Source organism: Salvelinus sp. IW2-2015, linkage group LG27 (assembly GCF_002910315.2).
Source record: "Salvelinus sp. IW2-2015 linkage group LG27, ASM291031v2, whole genome shotgun sequence".
In the NCBI taxonomy this organism is placed as follows: domain Eukaryota; kingdom Metazoa; phylum Chordata; class Actinopteri; order Salmoniformes; family Salmonidae; genus Salvelinus; species Salvelinus sp. IW2-2015.
Window position 1 is genome coordinate 28,349,465 of NC_036867.1, and position 19,118 is coordinate 28,368,582.

Consider the following 19,118-nt stretch of genomic DNA (forward strand, 5'->3'; position numbering starts at 1 on the left):
TTTCTGCTTTTTGTGACTGCTATCTTTCGCTGGAAAAATTGCTGTGCTTATTGTGGTTTGGTGGTGACCTACCATAATCGTTTGTAGTGCTTTCGCTGAAAAGCATATTTGAAATCAGACACGTTGGTGGGGGGCATCTTCAGAAGCATTTGATAGTCTCCCATTATTGGCATTACTAGAGAATTTAAAACCTTTTTTGTAATAACATAGTACATGGGATTGATTTTAAGAAATTTGGCTTAATTAATTTGATTAATATAATGGTGTTTTCTATTCCAAGAAAAACGAAAAACCCTCTGGGTTTCCGTTAGGATGGAACGGAAAATATGGTGCGTGTAATGAACAGAGGGGAGACAGAGAGCTGGGTTCAAGCGCAGGGTGCAGCAGGTGTTTATTGCAAAGGACCACAGGAGGAGGACAGGAAGCTGTGTCCAGGGCAGGCAGACGGTCATACACAGGGGGTCCAAAAAGGCAACAGTACAGGCAGGGAAACGGCTAGTAAACATAGTCCGGGAGATCAGGTAATAGGTAGATAACAGGAAATCCGTGAGGCAGGCAAAACTATCATACACGAGAGAAGTAATTCACGGGAAAAACAGAGCTCTGAAAGACGTGTGTCACAAAACAAACAATTCCTCATAGTGATGGGGTGTAAAGAACTGAAACTGCACCCTAATTTCTAATTCTAGTCTAACCAATACCCAAACGGAGATTCAGTGAAAATAAAAATCTCATTGATTTATCAAGACCAGTCCCCATGCTTGTCTCAGAGCAGCGCGAAATAATGCTGAAATCTTATTGCTTCAAAAATCTTATTGCTTCAAATCATATTGCTTCTAACTTTAATATGGTTTTTAAACAAATCAGACATACACCGTTTTTAACAGCACAGTACTCAACACTAGTGAGACTCATTCCGCCTATGGTAAGCCTACAGTATATCTAAAAATATATTTTTTAATAAAACATTTTTTTTGGAGGATTCTAAATTAATACCGAAGGTGCATTTTCCATTAGGATCTGTGAGAATATCTGAGAATATCTAAGGGTCTTTTATATCATTTTAAATGTATTAATAATAATAATTGCTTTGTTTAAAAATAAACTATATTTTGGAGATTTCATTTTCATTTAACCTAGAGTGAGCGAGAAAAAGGCAATTCTTGAACATGGGGTGAGACATTCTCACTAAAGCCAGTTTGTTATTTATAATTGTTTATTTCTGGAGAAACCTAACTTGATTATTTAGCAGACATCACTTGCTTATATTCAGTCAACACATATATCTTAAGAATATCATGTAATAGAATTTAACGTTTTCGTTTCTCCATGCTTGTCTCAGAGCAGCGCGAAACGGTGCTGAAATAGATGTCCACAGTGGGAAGGCTATTTATAACGATATTTTGGAGATTATTTTGTTTTCAGAAAAACGACAGTGAGCAATTGTAATCTGTATAAAGGCCAAAATAATATTTATAAAGGCCAAAATATAGCCCTGCTAATAGCCATAATGTCCGTCTGACAAAGAAAGACTTCGCGTCCTGCAGGCCCAGGCATGGATCAAAGCTGGCAAGACATTCAATGACGTCATCTTCACAGACGAATCAACCGTGGCCCTTGAGCAATGTGTGCCAGCCGAGTCCCAAGTATCCGCTCAAACTCCATGTGTGGGTGGCAATTTCTCGCCAGGGACCAGGCCCATATTTGATTTTTTATGGTAAGTTTGGCTATTTACAAAGCAAAAGGTATATAAAATATTGTAGCCTACACCTCACGGACTGTTATGTGTTCCACAATAATTCACTCTTGCCTCCTTATTCATGTATCGTGGCTCGAGATTTCTTTGAGGAAGAAATCATCAAGAGATATGCTGGACCCTATGTCAGAGAGGTGTTTCTGGGACCACATCGTTTCTTTCAAGGTAGGATTATACCAATATTTTATTACGTTTAGGCCTATTTACATGTATATTTCTATTATTGTACCTAATGTTGGCTGTTAGGCTAAATTAAAAAAATTCTTCTCCAAATGCAGACAATGACCCAAAACACATTGCCGCCCGGGTTTGCATTACAAATGAGGGCATAAACTGGGTCAAGACGCCAGCAGAGTAAGTAGAGCTTCATGTAGTTAAATAAAGGTGAAATAAAAATAAATAAGTCATATCTAAAAATATTTTTTTCATCTTTACATGTAGGTCTCCTGACTTAAACCTGATCGAACTTGTTTGCCATCAACTGAAAACATTCATCCGTAACTGCCAAGACGACAAGCAAAGATAAACTGGTCAATGCCATCAAGATGTTTTGGCTAGAGAAATTGACGATACAACAATGCAACAAATACATTGATCATCTCATCAAGGTTTTACCTGTGGTCATGGAGCTGGGTGAAAGTGCGACTATAATGTAGTTTAAATAAACATCCGCATTTGAATGTATTTTTTCTCGTTATTTTATTAACGAAAGCATAAAGATGTTGATGAAGAAATACTGTACTGCTGTTTTGAGTTAGAAATGTAACACTTTAGAGTACTTAAGCATCAAATACATTGCAAGTTGAGGGATTTTCACAACAGTAGCAGGGCTATAAAAAGTATATTGTCCTGCTAATAGGAAACATTTGCATGATGGGCTACACCTGCTACAGTACTACAGTACACTTGTGAAAAACAAGTGTTTGAAAACCTGTTTTCAAAATGCCTCCAGTTGTCCATCACTACTGTAAATAAAAACACAGCATCTTGCTTACATCTTGTTTACATTCTTTATTGTAACCACAATGTCAAAAATAATTTGTATCTTTTGTATTCCAATTTGAATTCCAATTACTTTTAGAGTTTGGGATTTACAAATGTGCGCTTTTTATTATTAGTTACATTGTTTTAGACTTTTTTCTTTAAATGATTGTTTTATGTAGGATGCTACATTTTTGAACAGTTGCAATTGTATGTAGGCCTAATAAAGAAAATCTTACTTCTAGAACGCTGTTAAGCCTCATAGCCTACCTCAGCCAGTTAAGTTATTTTATATAGTTGTCACGCCCTGACTGTAAGGAGCTTTTTATGTCTCTATTGTAGTTTGGTCAGGGTGTGATTTGGGTGGGCATTCTATGTTCATTTTCTGTATGGCCGGGTGTGGTTCTCAATCAGAGGCAGCTGTCTATCGTTGTCTCTGATTGAGAACCATACTTAGGTAGCTTTTTCCCACGTGGGTTTTGTGGGTAGTTATTTTCTGTTTAGTGTTTTGCAGCTAACAGGACTGTTTCGGTTATTCTCTTTGTTATTTTGTTATTAGTGGTCAGTTTCAATAAAAAGCATGAACACTTACCACGCTGCGCTTTGGTCCACACCTTCTTCAACAGACGACCGTTACAATAGGTCTAGGCGCCGAAGAAATAGACTCCAATTAAACCCTCTTGTTGTTTGTAAAGTCAAATTAAAATGAAGATTATGGTTGAAATGAATTGCTCGACTGCTGTAGGTTTTCTCCATCTGTTGGTGTGCAACATTTACTTAACAAGTTACCTATATTTTCAGCACCAGCCACTGTTCACCTCCTATTGATTGTGCTGCGGTTGCCAGTTGTTTTTAAAAATTGAACCTTTATTTAACTAGGCAAGTCAGGTAAGAACAAATTATTATTTACAATGACGGCCTACCATGGCCAAACTTAGATGACACTGGGCCAATTGTGCGCTTCTCTATGGCACGTCCAATCATGGTCGGATATGTGATACAGCCTGTTTTCGAACCAGGGACTGTAGTAAAGCCTCTTGCACCGAGATGCAGTGCCTTAGACCGCTGCCTCACTCGCGGCCAAACCTGGATGACACTGGGCCAATTGTGCGCTGCTCTATAGCACTTCCAATCATGGTCGGATATATGCTCCCTGCTTATTTCATTACATTATTATGCCGGTCTCAGAGCAAATAGCCAGAATTGTTACTCCCATCTCGTTCCTCGCCCTCTTCCACGCGTCATTCTCCCCCTGAGTGGCTCGCTTGTCGGCGTGCTGGCAGGATATGGCAGCACCTTCGGTTCTGCGTCAAGTATTCAGCATAGCAAGTTTGTATGAAGGTCTGGTAATTCACAGGCAAATAGTAATATGCTCTTAACCGCTCTTGTGACAAACAAACTTTGCTGCCCTGTTTTCAATCGTCCACATGGCTGGGAGAACCTCTTCAGATTAATGCAGATGAAAGGAGTTAGATATGCATAGGAAGTGTATTGTACTGTTTTTTTTCTTCTGTATATATGAATTACAATTCAGCCTTTACTTAAATCATGTTTCTAGTCCATTGCATAGTTACAATGTGTAATCATTGATGTCCCAGGAGCAGGAGTGGTAAACACTGTTGAAGTGTATAATTGTAGTACATACATGTAGACACAGCACAGCAGTTTTATACACCTGGTATTGGATAAGACTGAAAAAAAACAGGCTAAATAGCGATTTTCGTAAATTAACTTTATGACAAAAAAATATGCACAATCATTTGTCTCTACTTACGTATTCCTCTGAATTATAATTTTTTTGCTTGACTCGTTGTGACATTATTACTTACATTTGCTTCCACCGTAATGTTTTGTCAGCCATCTTTGCTGAAGAAAGTCACCAGCGACGGGTGGCTCGCGTCGAATTCGTCATTGGAACCACTCGATATGATTGGTCAAATATAAACCTTGGGACACAAATGCATAATGAGTGCTCTAACTCCCCCTTGCAGTGGTCTGGAGCAATGAAGCCGTAGCGTTGGGTACCTCTAAGTCCCGGGGTATAAGCTCGCAACTTTTAAAGGAGGAACCAAAGTAGGCTATATTGAAATGGGAATCTAATCTTCATGTTAAAAAACTTGAAGCAAAAGCTTATTTTACACAATAATGTGTATAAGAGAAGACCTTGATGAAGGTATTGACTAAATGCCTTGATTTTAACAATAAAACAAACTTCCATTGTGCTACCAAGAGTCGCTTAATATCTTTTCATCTTCAGCTTGCTCCACTGAGCAGTTATACATCTATAAAGGATAAGACACACTTGCACAGCATTTACCATCTCTTATACCTGTTGTTCAGAAGCTTAAGCCCATTCCCATATCATATTGATAAATACTATCATATTTCATTTGAAGCGGGTAAGATATTGTTCATCCTTTACAGCAACTTTCCCACCCTGGAGTTATTGTATGAATCATAGGCCTCATCTGTGTATTGCTGATTGGTTCCCACTAGGGCCTCTGGGTGTAAATAAAAAAGTGTTGTAGTACTTGAGGCAGGTCTCAAGGCCGTGTTTGAAAGTATTTAGCTTACCTTGAAAAAAGAATATCCACCAAAATATGAATGACTTGTTATTTCTGTCGAAAGATAATTGTTTATGCTTCCATTTTTGGCTCTTCAAGGACTAAGCTAATTTAACTATTAAGACTATCAATTAAGAAAGTAATTGATTTTGTGTTTGTATGTATGCGTGCGTACATGCATGTGCATGTGTGTGTGTGTGCTGGTGCATATAGGCATATGTATGTGTATGACCTCGTTAGGTGACAAGCTCTAAATCCCCTTAGATGGCTCATCCACCCTAAGGTTCACTCTTTTTGAAATTACAAACGACTTCTTGATCTCAGCCTTAAAAACCAGACACACTTTAGGCCTATTTCTCCATTCACTTCCATTTCTTCACAGTTTTACAGCCCTTGCTACTTTAGTTTACTTGTACGGGTTGTCATTTCTTTTTTATATTGCACACTATTTGCCCATGACACACGTGACATTCGGGCGCTGGCTTAGATGGCCATGTCTGAGAGAGTGACTTAACGGTGAGCGGACCTCTACACCACAGCCACAATTTCCCACTCCTTAATGCTGTTTATCGGGGGCGCTCAGCATAAAAAAAGGGTTTGACTGGAAAAAAATGTATTCTTTCAGAAGTGGAAAAGTATGATTCTGAACAGAAGATTTAGATCGTATGGCCTCAATAGTCAAGCCCAAAGTCGTCCATCCTCCAATACATGGTGTTAGCCCTAGGCGTCTCCTGTCTAAAATGATTGTCTTTCTCTTTCTCCCTATCTCTCTTTCTTCATTTCACTCTGACTCCCTATCTCTCTCTTTCTCTCTTTCATCCCCCCTCTCTCTTTCCCTCCTCTATCTCTCTTGGTCTCTCTCCTGCTCTCCCTCTCTCTATTTCTCTCTCCTTTATCTATCTTGGACTCTCCCCCCTTCTCCCTCCCTCTTTTTAAATCTCTCTCTTTCTCTCTCTGTCCCTCCAGTCCAGCCACACATCACCCAGCTGCGTAACGTGACGGCGGTAGAGGGCAGCGCCGCCATGATCTCCTGCGTGGCYGAGGGGGAGCCGCTSCCTGAGATCTCCTGGAGGAGAGCCAGTGACGGTCAGAGCTTCGCCGATGGAGACAAGGTAACACTGGGCTGTCCCCTGCTCTTACTTCCGCCCCCTTTTTCATTGTATGTTGCCTACTGTTGCACTGTACTGGTACCCGTATCACCCTCTCTAGACATTCGCACGCACACGCACACACACACACACACACACACACACACACACACACACACACACACCACACCACACCACACACACACACACAAGGTAACCCCATTGTCCCTGCTTTTACTGTCCACCTTCCACTCACTGCGTACTGCCTACAGTCACACAAAGTACTTTCCTCAACCCTCTCTCACCACTTATTTCTTGCACAGACAGTTGCCCGGTATTAACAAAGAACATATCTGAGGAGAATGCTCATCTTTGAAGATGGATGTGACCGCGTCATAGAGTAGTTCTCAGCACGGACATTTTTTGACTATACGTTTTCTGGGCCCAGTAATTCCAACATCTCCTTCCTAGAGCTCTTTAGAGGCACTACGTTATATCCGCCATGCAATGAGGTATATGTGAAGTAAAAGATTGTTAATTGTGTTACTGAACAAAGATAGAAAGGTAGGCCATAGGGTAAGCTACCTCATCCAAAGATTAGTTAGTTATTTACTTAGTTATACTCATTGGTGACTCATTTGAAACAAAACCATGTTGTATACGACCAGGATGTTTTCAATGAAGACCGTTCATCTCTGAGATTCTCGGAGCATACATTGTGAAACATAGTGCCTCAACATACAAAGGTTAAAGAAATGCTCTAATCGTGGCTAAGAGTAAACAGACAGCTACCATGTGTTTTTCTGTCATTGTCTCAGTAGCCGCCGAGCACTAATGCTTTTCGAGAGGCGCTGCATTAGCAAAGATGGCTTCTGCTTTCCCCGGGAAAAAGGTCAATGGCTGAGATAAATGAATGTGTGCGTTGGCGTAATCCGCTCGGCTTGATGAATCAAGGCACCGACTGAGAGTAAATACTTCTTTGCACGTTGAGGCAAATGAAATTATGGAAATGTGAGCGCCGAGCAACACACCTAAATGTATGGGAAAGAACAAACAGGGCCTTGTGTCTACTGCTGCCTTGATGGATGGCCATGTTCATTTAGGTGAAAAGCTAGTCGCCCCTTCTTTCAAATTACATCTGCATATCCAGACATAGCCAGCGTGCTGCTCTCTATTCTCTTATCCAGTACCATAACACGTAACGCCACTACTTTTACGTCGGGGTAATGGAGCAAGAGCATTGTTTTGTTTTGTCTCCTTTTTGCCATGTCGCTAGCCAGCTAGCGTATTTGTTTCTCATTAAAGCAAATACAAACCAAGCAAACTAGCTGAGAAACAGTGTACGCTGACTGAAAGTCAATGATACATAGTAACAGAGCATTGTGGGTTTCTGTTTACTTCTCGTCTCAATGCCACTGGCGAGGTTATGCTAGCACTAGCAGCGAGCCACTGCAGCTCCCCATTCACGACAGCTTAATAAGGTCTTGCAGTGAGACGACACTCCCAAGGTCAACAGCCACAGCCACTGTATCTTAACTGAAGAAAGAGGATAAGGAAAGATGATGCATCTTGTTTTAACTGATCCAGAGCCACCACTAATACTATCGGAGAACTTTGCATGGGGTTACTTGGAGTTCAGCTTTGGAGATATCTTATTTAAGATTGTGTGTGATCATTGCAGGGTGTAGCAGGGCATGTCCAGTTTCCTCACATCAGATGGAGAGGGCTTCCCCTGATCTGCTCTGCTCTCCATCTTTCATCTTCCACCTACCTTTACCTCTCTCTCTCTACCTATCTCTCCCTTTTTCCTCTTGCTATGTGGGCTTGCTGTCTCATTCTCTCTCTCTTTCTCCTTCCTTCTGTCTGTCTGTGTCTGAGTGTGTGCTCCTGCAGTGTCTCCTGTCCATGTCAGCTCCTCTGCACTGCATATCAAACAGACTAGTGTCTCAGTCCCTCCCTCCCTCTCTCTCTCCCTCCTCCCTTTCCTCCCCCCATCGCCTCCCTCCTTCTCCCTAGAGAGAGCATCCCTTCCTCAGCCAGCAGAACCTGGGAATAAATAACCCACATCTAGGAGAGAGAGCAAGAGAGAGAGAGAATGCATAAAGCCCCGAGTCAGCATTCTCTTCCTCTGGCAGATTTGCTTTCTGTACCCCCCACCCCCCTGTTTATTTGACAGTGTTTCAATTCACTCCAAATGCAATGTCCAGTTCCACTCCTGAATTGTTCAAATGGAATGTGGAGGGCACCTGCTGTATATGTGCAGTAGCACACTGTGACCATGCTACTGAAAGCACCACTTTCATAGCCAACCCCAATTTTATTAAAAATAATCACATTCAAGGTAAAACCAGGATCAAACCAACTTTAATCTACACAAGTGACGATTCACCCGAGATCAAACCAACTGTATTATACCCTTTATCACTCCTTAAAGGGAGGCCTCTTTAACCTGGCAGTAGCGAGAGACTGTGTGAGCTGAAATGACTGCAAGAGACTTCACAGTCAGGGCTAATACGACTGAGGCATTATAATGGGCATTAAACAGCTGGAGCTGGATATGCATCGATTGTTTAGGGAGATCTATAGAGTGGGCGTCGGAGTCAGTTGGAGTCTGTGTGAGTCTGCCACATCTGCACACTGCAGGGGCGAGCTCCCAGGAGACACCTGGGATTAAAATCACCAATGGACTAGTCCCAAAAGTACAAACCCCGCCCATCTGGCACACCAGACAGGCTTGATCAAACTCTCAAAGTATTTGAAGAACCCAAAAGATCTCCTTTCTAAGTGATGATCACGCTGAGCCAGTTTGTCTTTGTTAAGTATCATTGATGATTACAAGGAATGACTGCTGCTCCCAATCTAATTGACCCTTGGCTTCAAATTGAGACCATCTGTCTTCACAGTTCTCTATCTAATTATTGCAAATCAATTGATAGTCAATCACATTAATCCTAGCCAGAGGCGTAAAACTGATTTTACATCAGATAGATGGTTTGACTGAGTGTCAGGGGGGTTTAACAGTTTTGAAGTTGTGTGAGGTTGTTTTGCAGTAAAAGGTCAACGAAGAAAGTTCTGTGAGTGGATGGAGTGGATAAAGCAAATTCTTCACATGAGATGTACAGTATACAATAGATTCACGATCCATTCGTGTGTGTGCGTGTGTGTGTGTTTGTGTGTGCGTGTGTTTGTGTGCGCATGCATGTGTGCCTGCACAGAGCCAGGATGGGCGTGTGGACGTGCGGGGCCGCCATGGCAAGTCCATGTTGACCATCAGTGGGGTGAAGCTAACTGACTTAGGCCGTTTTGACTGTGAGGCCCTCAGCAGGATCGGGGGCCACCAAAAGAGCATGTTCCTCGATATAGAGTGTAAGTACAGTTTGAGAACAAAAACACACATGCCTACACAGATACAGTATACACACACATGTTTGCACATCTGCACAGTATACAAACAAAGGGAATAGTGCGCAGCCTCTACCTCGCTTTTTAACCAAGGTGCATGAATTGAGGCTCAAACTGAAGTAGAGATAAGATTCTCTATTAAAAAGCTTCGTCTTCATTATTACATCTAAAACCAATACAACTTGTTTTGCCCAAGCAAAACATCAAAACCACACACACAAATCTGCTGACTTGTAATATTCCATTGTTGAACACTGTTTCTGTTTTCCCTTTTTTAGCAAATGCTAGATTAATCACAACAGAGTTGTCTGCCCCCGCAGAAAGGCTAAGTAGTAGGAGGATATCCTGCTGCATCATTTACCCCACCCCCCCACACACACACACTTCCTGGTGAAAAAACTGCTTCCTCAAGTACTCTTTAATAATAAGATTAAAGCTAAAGATCTCACCATCTCATTTCAGAACACAGTTTCAGAACACAGTCATTTCAGAACACAGTCCCCAATGGGACTTTAAACCTTTGATGCATACGATCACATATTTGTGATCATTGTTGAGTGGTACCATTGCAAATATGTGATTGTAAACAGTAGCAACAGAACATCTGATGCAAGAAACGTGTCTAAACAGCATTTTTGTCTGAAAGCATCTAAACAATGTTTTGTACTGATGGGAAATAAATGTCTTCACAACTTTATTTCTCAATTTCACATTTTATTGTAAAAGATAAATGCGATCTTCATCATCCAAACATCACATGGAACACATCCACAGCCAAACTCATCCCATAAACCAGTCTAAATAACAGGTTGCGCTGACAAAAAACAAAACATAAGTTAGCGACCTAAAAGCTAGATGTGTTTACAATGTACCACATCTCTGGTGAGCACAAGGGAGAAATGTAATACTGTTTCGAAAATAGCTGTGTGTCAGCTAAGCGAACAGAAGCTAAATACTTTATGATGGCAGCCATGTTTGTTTATGTTTGACAAGCGAAAACTCCATAATGCCAGAATGCCATTCACTATAAGACACAAACAAACATAGTCAAACTCAAAGATGGCTGCGCCCATTGCCTGAAAAAAATATAAGCACATGGCTTGACAAGTCGTTTACCGTTTTTGACAAATCACAAAGGACACAGATGATCACCTCAAATACAAGCCTACTGCCTAGCCTAGCCGAAGCGCGAAAGCTAGACAGGGATGAAACCATTTTAGAGGGGTTTTCAAGTCTATGGGCGGTAGAAATGGGGGAAGGTATTGTGTGGAGATATGATGCAGGAAATACTACTATAATGGGGGATTTATCAATAAATGGGGAGGAAACACAGGAGAGTTTATACGCTAAATAAAAATAAAACCCCTTGAAAGGGGGGTCTGAGCTGGCAACCCTGAGGTACCATAGTTACAATCTGATGCCGCATTCAAAACAACTGGGAACTCAGAAATCTCCGACTTCCGATTTCAGTACGTTCAAGACAACTGGGAAGTCTGAAAAAAAACGACTTGAGAAAAATAGTTTTGAACGGTTGTCCAACTTGGGAAATTGGGCCTCTTTCTGACCTAAAAATCACTGATGTCATGATTTGATCTTGTATTTTTCCCAGTTCCCAGTTATCTTTAAAGCACCATAAGTCAGTCGAGTGAACTATGCCTTCACCTAATTCTTTTATAACATCTTTGGTCTGACAGGCGCTTACGTGACAACCAGAATGCATTGTATGAAATCAACAAACATGGCACCACACATAGCTGGAAAATAGCTTAGCATTAGCTCATCATAATCAGTACACATATGTGTCCATTACAATCTATGCAAGAGTTGGAATGCATGATTTGTCACTAGTACTTCAAAACGTGAATAAAACAGTAAATACATTACATACATACATACGGTATGCTACAGTAGGAACGACAACACAATATACAGAAAATAAGGCACTTACTTTGATAGGAACGCACACGTGTCCAAAGTTATTATCTGTGAAGAAACAACAAAGAAGGCAATGCGGGCGCCAGCCAGAAACTGTGCCAGGGTGAAAAAGTTTGTGCAAGACCTGTTCTGCCTAGGGATGTGCAATGTCTTCATACTTGATCTGGGGAAAAACTGGGGAAGTGCTTGGGCTCTCGTTGAAGAGAGAAGTTTGTCCGGCTCAGTCTCAAACATAAATTGCCACCAACAGTGAAATGGGCTACTTCTTATGTGAAGTAATGAGGAGGCGCAATACACCTCCATTCAATCTGTTGTTAGAAAATAAAACTTCTTAGAAAATACAAAAAAATGGACAAATGAAACAGCCTATAGATAATTAGCAGGCAGCGTGCCTTGGTTTGAGGGCAGCGTAGGTTAACTGTCTTGTTGCGTAACAATCACATTTTGGAACAGTGAGTGCATTCTGACATCACACGCATAAAAAACTAATGTTGGAGCGACCGTTTTAGATTTTTGGAACTCGCGTGAAAGGCTAATGGCATGAAACACACATGTAATAACTGCCAAAGTAGAGGTGCAATTGCAATAAGCAACTATCTAGACCCAGGTGTCTGTATTTTCTAACAAACTTGCTATAAGTGGCACCCTTTGAGGTTAGCGTGCATGACAACACTGCCCTCACTTTCCCCACGCCACCCTTGGCAGTGCCACACCCTCAGAGCAGTGACCCATCAAGCCCTCCCTCAACACATGACAGTCAGAAAGTAGATGGACAAAATGGGCCCAAGAAGTGTGTGACTGAGCGTAGCAGCGGCGTGAGCTAAGCCAACGGTCACCGCAGAGCTAATTAACTCATTTATTAAGTCTGTGGCGGGACGAGAGGAGGTAGAGGCATATCTTCCTTCGTGACAAAGTGCCAGGCATCAATCTCCCTAATGGAATACTGCGAGCAAGCATCAAACAGACCATAATGCCACTCTACTGACTACTGGGTGAATGCAGCATCGAGCAGTTATGGCAAGCGGCCCCCCAATGCAGTGGGGGGATTGTTCATTAGCGCCCATCCAGCTCGGTACCGCAGATTCACACACACACACACAACACGACACACACACACACACACTCAGAAAGAGTATCGTAATGGAGATCTCTCGCCCAGCATGAGGTGTCTTCAATTAAGTTTAAGCTTCCTTTTAACTTTAGCGAGAGTGTATTGAGGCATTCATGAGACACTCTCCCTTTTCACTCGCCCAACAACCCATCTTTTGGATTTTTCATCTCAGATTTTCTGGCTGTTTTTTATTTGCCCTGGTTAAGCATGACTTGGAAGCTAACCGACCAATCACGTTGTGTCTTGGATAGACATGCCCAAGTTCCAGACCAACCAAACCATATTTTACTCGTGGGAAGGCAACCCGGTAAACATCAGCTGTGACGTCAAGTCCAACCCGCCCGCCACCATGCTGTGGAAGAGAGAACGCCTCACCATCTCAGCCGAGGGCACTGCCAACACACGCATCCACACGACCGACGGCAAGTCTCTGCTAGAGGTGGGTATAGGAAGCAACAGAGTACCCACCGGGAACAATCTAACTTCAGAAATAAAAATCATCCCCAGCTTCCAAGTGGTCTATTCAACTCATTTCCTCTCCTCTGCATCTCTTCCCTAGGTCATTGCCAACTTATCTGGTAAAATAAGGGCTGAATGAAATAAACAATTCTTTATAATGGCTAAAATAGTGTTACCCAAAGTCCTCACTTAGTGTAATGCCAGTGTCATTGTATTGACTTACCTCTGGTCTCTGTGCTCACTCAAATGTTTGTCCCTAGGTCACCCCAGTGTCCGACAGGGATTTCGGACGCTACAACTGCACGGCCCGGAACAACATCGGAGTGAAATACCAGGAGTTCATCTTGGCCCAGGCAGGTAAGTGCTGGCCTCATAAAGTAACCAATCCTCCCTCATTATAGCACATTGGACTTTCCCTTGATATCATACATATGGAATCGGGTAAACCATGCACCAATCGGGTAAACCATCAACATATCAAAGTTCATCCATCAATCAAATAGCTCCAACTGTGTATCATCCATGTGGTATGATCGACCAAATATTGCCCCAATCACTCAATGAAATATCTAGTGCTGACCAAAGCAACAAAGCGCCACTTCAGATAGTATCTTCCAACTGTTTTTCACCCCTCTCTCTCTCTCTTTTGTTGTTGATAACCTCCTTGTTTGCTGTTACCATGGCAGTAAATCCCATAACCACCCCCTAACCTCTATTTAGCCTAACCTAATCTCAAATGGTTCTCACTGATTTAACATACTGTAGCTCCCCCTATTTACTAAAGTACCGCCTAAGTACGGTTTATGTTTAGATAATACACATTCTAACTATTCAACTTTAGCGACTTGTACGACTTATTTGGAAGGTTTGAGAATCAATTGTTCAATTTGTGCACAGACCTTCATAGCTCAAACTTCCCTTTGTGTGTGTGTGCGTGTGTGCGTGTGTGCGTGCATTTATACTAGTGTCTTTGTGTGTATGCTGCATATCAGTGTGTACGTGCATTGCTATGTGTACTGTATGTACGTGTGTGCATTTATGCTTGCCCAGATAGAGTCTTCCAACTGTTTTGCACCCCTCTCGCTCTGTTTTGTTGTTGATAACCTACTTATTTGCCATTTCCATGGCAGTAAATCCACTAACCCCCCCCCACAACCACCCCCCAACCTCTATTTAGCCTAACCTAATCTCAAATAGTGCTCGCTGATTTAAAGTAGTTCCCCCAATTTACTAAAGTACCCCCTAATTTATGGTGCATAGAGCAGGCTAATATAAAATAACACAGTCCAATTCACTTTAGTGCAGATTCAATTACTTCAAACACAGGGCCTCTTAGAAGTAGAATTCGGAGAAAAAAGGACTTACGATGTAGTTTTAAGAGATATTCTTCCGCACACATACCCATATACATATGCATTTTTCACATACATGCACACACACACGTCGGAACACACATTCCAAACACACAGAGACACCTTTACAAACTCTCTCTCTGTCACACACACAGACACAATCACTAAAGGAAAGTAAACAAGTCTTCGCTCAATTAAGATTCAGATCTCTTTCCCCTTTATCGCAATGAATGGAGTGTCGCCACATTGTGAATAACAAACCATAAGACTTAAACAGAGGTTTGGGGGATCCATGAAATTAAACAATGGGTCCTTCACACACACTCTCCCGCCCATCAGTTGGATTCGGCTTCAAAGTCTGATCATTAAAGAGAGAGGAAACTCTAGTGTAACAACTCTAGATAGACGACTGTGAGCCAACCCTGTCAGCCAACTACCCCGCTAAATGCTAACACTTGATTCATGATCAGTTCATTCCTATGGAAACCGTGACGCAGCACTAACCCGCTTATGCAACTCCTTATGTAACTTGAATGATATTATGAATGTTACTGATGCAAGTAAATGGCAGATAATAGTTGAAAAGTCATGCATTATCCCTGATGTTAAGAAGTTTTGGGCCTGAATTCACAAAGCCTCTCAGAGTAGGAGTGCTGAACTACTGTAGGATCAGGTCCACCCTCTTATTCATTATGACTTAAAAGGCAAAATCAGATCAGTACTCCTACTCTGAGATGCATCGTGAATATGGTCTTTGATGTATTACTCAAGATACCATGGGGTTGTGCCAAGTTAAAAATGCAGTATATAAGACTGTTAAGGGTTGACTCTGAAGGCTTGAACTGCTTATACCCACAGTGTTAGCAAAGATAGTTCAATTTGTCTCCCTTCCCACTCTAACTTTGTGTCATATAGCAACAGAGATTGAAAGAAATACAGTTTATGTGTAAATAATAACTTGTCGTTAGATACACATTGTAACTATGCAACTTTTGCAACGTGTATGAATTATTTGCACCCCATTATTTATATTTCTACTTTGCACTTTCTTCCACTGCAAATCTACCATTCCAGTGTTTTACTTGCTATATTGTATTTACCTCGCCACCATGGCCTTTTTTTGCCTTATAGACTTATTTTTCTACTGTATTATTGACTGTATGTTTGTTTTTCTCCATGTGTAACTCTGTGTTGTTGTATGTGTCGAACTGCTTTGCTTTATCTTGGCCAGGTCGCAATTGTAAACGAGAACTTGTTCTCAACTTGCCTACCTGGTTAAATAAAGGTTAAATAAATCAAATAAATACATTTAGAAGGTATGTGCTGGGTTTTCAGAATCAATTGTTGAATCAGGCTTTGTACATAGACATTCACAGCTCAAACTTTGCTTTTATCCATATGGTTGATGGTTTGCCTTTGAGTGTGTGTGTGTGTGTGTGAGCACATGGCCTTGTGTGTGGTGTGTGTGTTGTGGTGTGTGGTGTGTGTTGTGTGTGGTGTTGTGTGTGTGTGTGTGTGTGTGTGTGTGTTGTGTTGTGTGGTGTGTGTGTGTGTGTGTGTGTGTGTGTGTGTGTGTGTGTGTGTGTGTGTGTGGTGTGTGTGTGTGCATTTATTATCTAGTGTGTGTGCAGGCTGCATATCAGTGTGTACGTGTGTGTGCTTATGCTTGTGTTTGTACGTGTGTGCATGTGTGTGCCCGTTTGTGTGTAGCCCCACAACCGTGCTGAAAGGCCTCTCTCTCCTTAATGTATTCCTGGTCTTATAAAAGAGAGGCTCTGTAGGACAGCAACGGTTTCTTTTGATTTGCTCAAAGCCCTGTGGCTCCACCAGATAAAAGGGAAGTGTTTGTGTGATAACGGGATTGAGTCAACCGCTGATAAATATAAAGGCCTTGGCTTTTTTTTTTGTTGCTACGTCTGAACACTGTATGTGGGTTAACACAAAGCATTCTGCATTGTAAAACCCAATAAGGCTGAGTTGCCATAGCAACATCTTTGTATCACTTGTGAGAGTTTTGATTTGCCAATAACGACACACCAACGATATTATGTTTCCAAACAAATGGAGACATCAATGTATGTGTGTTTGGATGTGTGTTGTTTCAATGGGGGACGTTTATGAGTGTGACACCTATTTCTCTGCTTTTTTGTAGACGTGCCCTCTAACCCGTACTCGGTGCGCTTGTCGGCCGTGTCACAACGCATCGCCACGGTGACATTCATGAAACCCGACTCACATGGCGGTGTACCCATTGGCCACTACCTGGTCAACTACAAAGAAGTTGGCTCGCAGGCCTGGAGAGACGTCAAGTCACATGGTGTCCAGAGTGAGTGTGTTCCCCTATTTCCACTGTTCTGATTTTCATTATCCCTATTCTGATCATTGTTGCTGTCATTATGTCATCATCATTGTTATTTTCATTGCCATCATCATCATCTACATCAAAATGGACATCATGTTCATCATCATCATCTTCAACAACATTTTTGTCATCATCAATCATCATCGTCATTATCGTCATAAAAATGTACAATCATCATCAACAATGGTACGGACATTCTAGATGACCATCAGCGACATATCTCATGTTTTCTTACATTTACATGCTTTTACATTTACTCAGACAAAGAAAAAGCTGCCGTCTTCGGGGACTAAGTAAGGTTAGGTCTTTCACTGCAAGGTCCTGCCCACCTAAGTCAGACTAAGACCCCTCATCCTTGATGAACCTTTGTTTCCGCACATTAGTCCCCCGTCCTCACACAAACATATCGAACCAGTGAACCAGCCAAACAAGCGTGAACAGGAAGCCGTCGCTACTTGATTCGCGCTGCGAACCGTCTCTCTGCGGCAAGCCTCCACAAGATCAGGAGGCCTCCTACGCTCTGGTCATAAAGCCTGTGAAAGGGAGGGAGAGAGAGAGAAAGGGAGGGAGAGAGGGGGAGGCAGCTAACCAGCAGGTCTGAAAAGCAACTGTCTTTCCCTTTCTACTCTGGCTCCACGACTCGAAATTGATTTTGGAGGCACTCAGGGGAGTGGGTGTGCGTGATGTGGAGGACTTCAAAAAAAGACCACCTCAGAAGGACGAATTCTCAGACGATAAGCAGGTCTGACAAACCTGAAGGGCTTATCGCTAATGTCCCTCATTTTGGAGTCTATTACAATAGTGAGATGGAGCGCGGAGAATGCTGAGAAGCATGGAAAGCATTGAGGGATAGAGAGAGAACAAAGTGATATATACAGGCAATGTGAACAGAAAGAAAGACAGACGGAGTTAAAGAGGATAGAATGAAAGAGAAAATAAGATTTTAGAGAGATTTGGGAGAGGGATATATTCGAGGGGGGTGTACAGTGAGAAAGACATCAAGGTTGTGAAGTATATTGTATGAATTCTTAAATGGTGTTAGTTCTTGTGTTCCACCCCCACCTGTTTCACCACCTTCCCTGTCTCGAGGTGAGCACGTTAACGGAGATAGCCAAATCAACTAATTACCAGTCGCAAATATTATTTGGAGCCACTTCAGGGACTTAATAGTAATGATGCACGTTACACTATAAAACAGCTCTGTGTATAATGAGTTGGCACAATTTGTTCATCTGAATGCCACTGGCGCTCACTAAAGGTCTCGTCAAACCCCTGGTAGAGACAAAATGTTAGCAATTAGTTCATTTTGCATTTAGATCCCCCATTATACAATTGCAAAGCAACCATTACCCTTAGCGCACTTTTAAAGCAGCGCAAGTTGCAAAACAACAACCTTCACTCAAGTTCAGCGAATGCCTATTTTATTTTTTATTTTTATTTCACCTTTATTTAACCAGGTAAGCTAGTTGAGAACAAGTTCTCATTTACAACTGCGACCTGGCCAAGATAAAGCAAAGCAGTGCGACACAAACAACAACACAGAGTTACACATGGAATAAACAAGCGTACAGTCAATAACACAATAGAAAAAAAGAAAGTCTATATACAGTGTGTGCAAATGGCGTGAGGAGGTAAGGCAATAAATAGGCCAAAACTGGTCGTCTGGTGCATTGGGGACAGAGAATAAAAGGAGCAGATTTCTGGGCATGGTAGAATAGATTCAGGGCATAATGTACAGAAGGAGGTATGGTGGGGTGCGGGTACAGTGGAGGTAAACCCAGGCACCGAGTGATGATAAGAGAGTTTGCATCTCTGGACGGGCTAGTTATGCTAGGTGACGTCATCATGTGTGTGGGAGGTGGGACAAAAGAGTTCTCTGAGGCATGTTGAGTGGGACTAGGGGCTCCGCAGTAAACTAAGACAATAATAACTATCCTAAACAACAGTGTGCAAGGCATATTGACATTTGAGAGAGACATAAAGCGAGGCATAAAGCAATCACAGGTGTTGATTGGGAGAGCTAGCTAAGGCAACAATGGGTAAGACAACAACAGCTTATCCGCTAAGACAACAACAACAGGTTAAATGGTGATGAATGGGCAGAGAAG

The 19,118-nt window shown here is 41.9% G+C and overlaps 1 protein-coding gene across 3 annotated transcripts in view; it reads left to right on the plus strand.

Moving 5' to 3' along the window:
• The window catches only part of LOC111953620 (neural cell adhesion molecule 2-like), a 396,017-nt gene that overhangs the window by 327,651 nt on the left and 49,248 nt on the right, over window positions 1-19,118 (plus strand). For all 3 annotated transcript variants that reach the window (XM_023973008.2, XM_023973009.1, XM_023973010.2), the window contains exons 8-12: window positions 6,268-6,413; window positions 9,605-9,755; window positions 13,089-13,276; window positions 13,557-13,653; window positions 16,801-16,974. In XM_023973008.2, coding sequence (XP_023828776.1) covers window positions 6,268-6,413; window positions 9,605-9,755; window positions 13,089-13,276; window positions 13,557-13,653; window positions 16,801-16,974 — 756 coding nt within the window. The remainder of the gene's footprint in view (window positions 1-6,267; window positions 6,414-9,604; window positions 9,756-13,088; window positions 13,277-13,556; window positions 13,654-16,800; window positions 16,975-19,118) is intronic.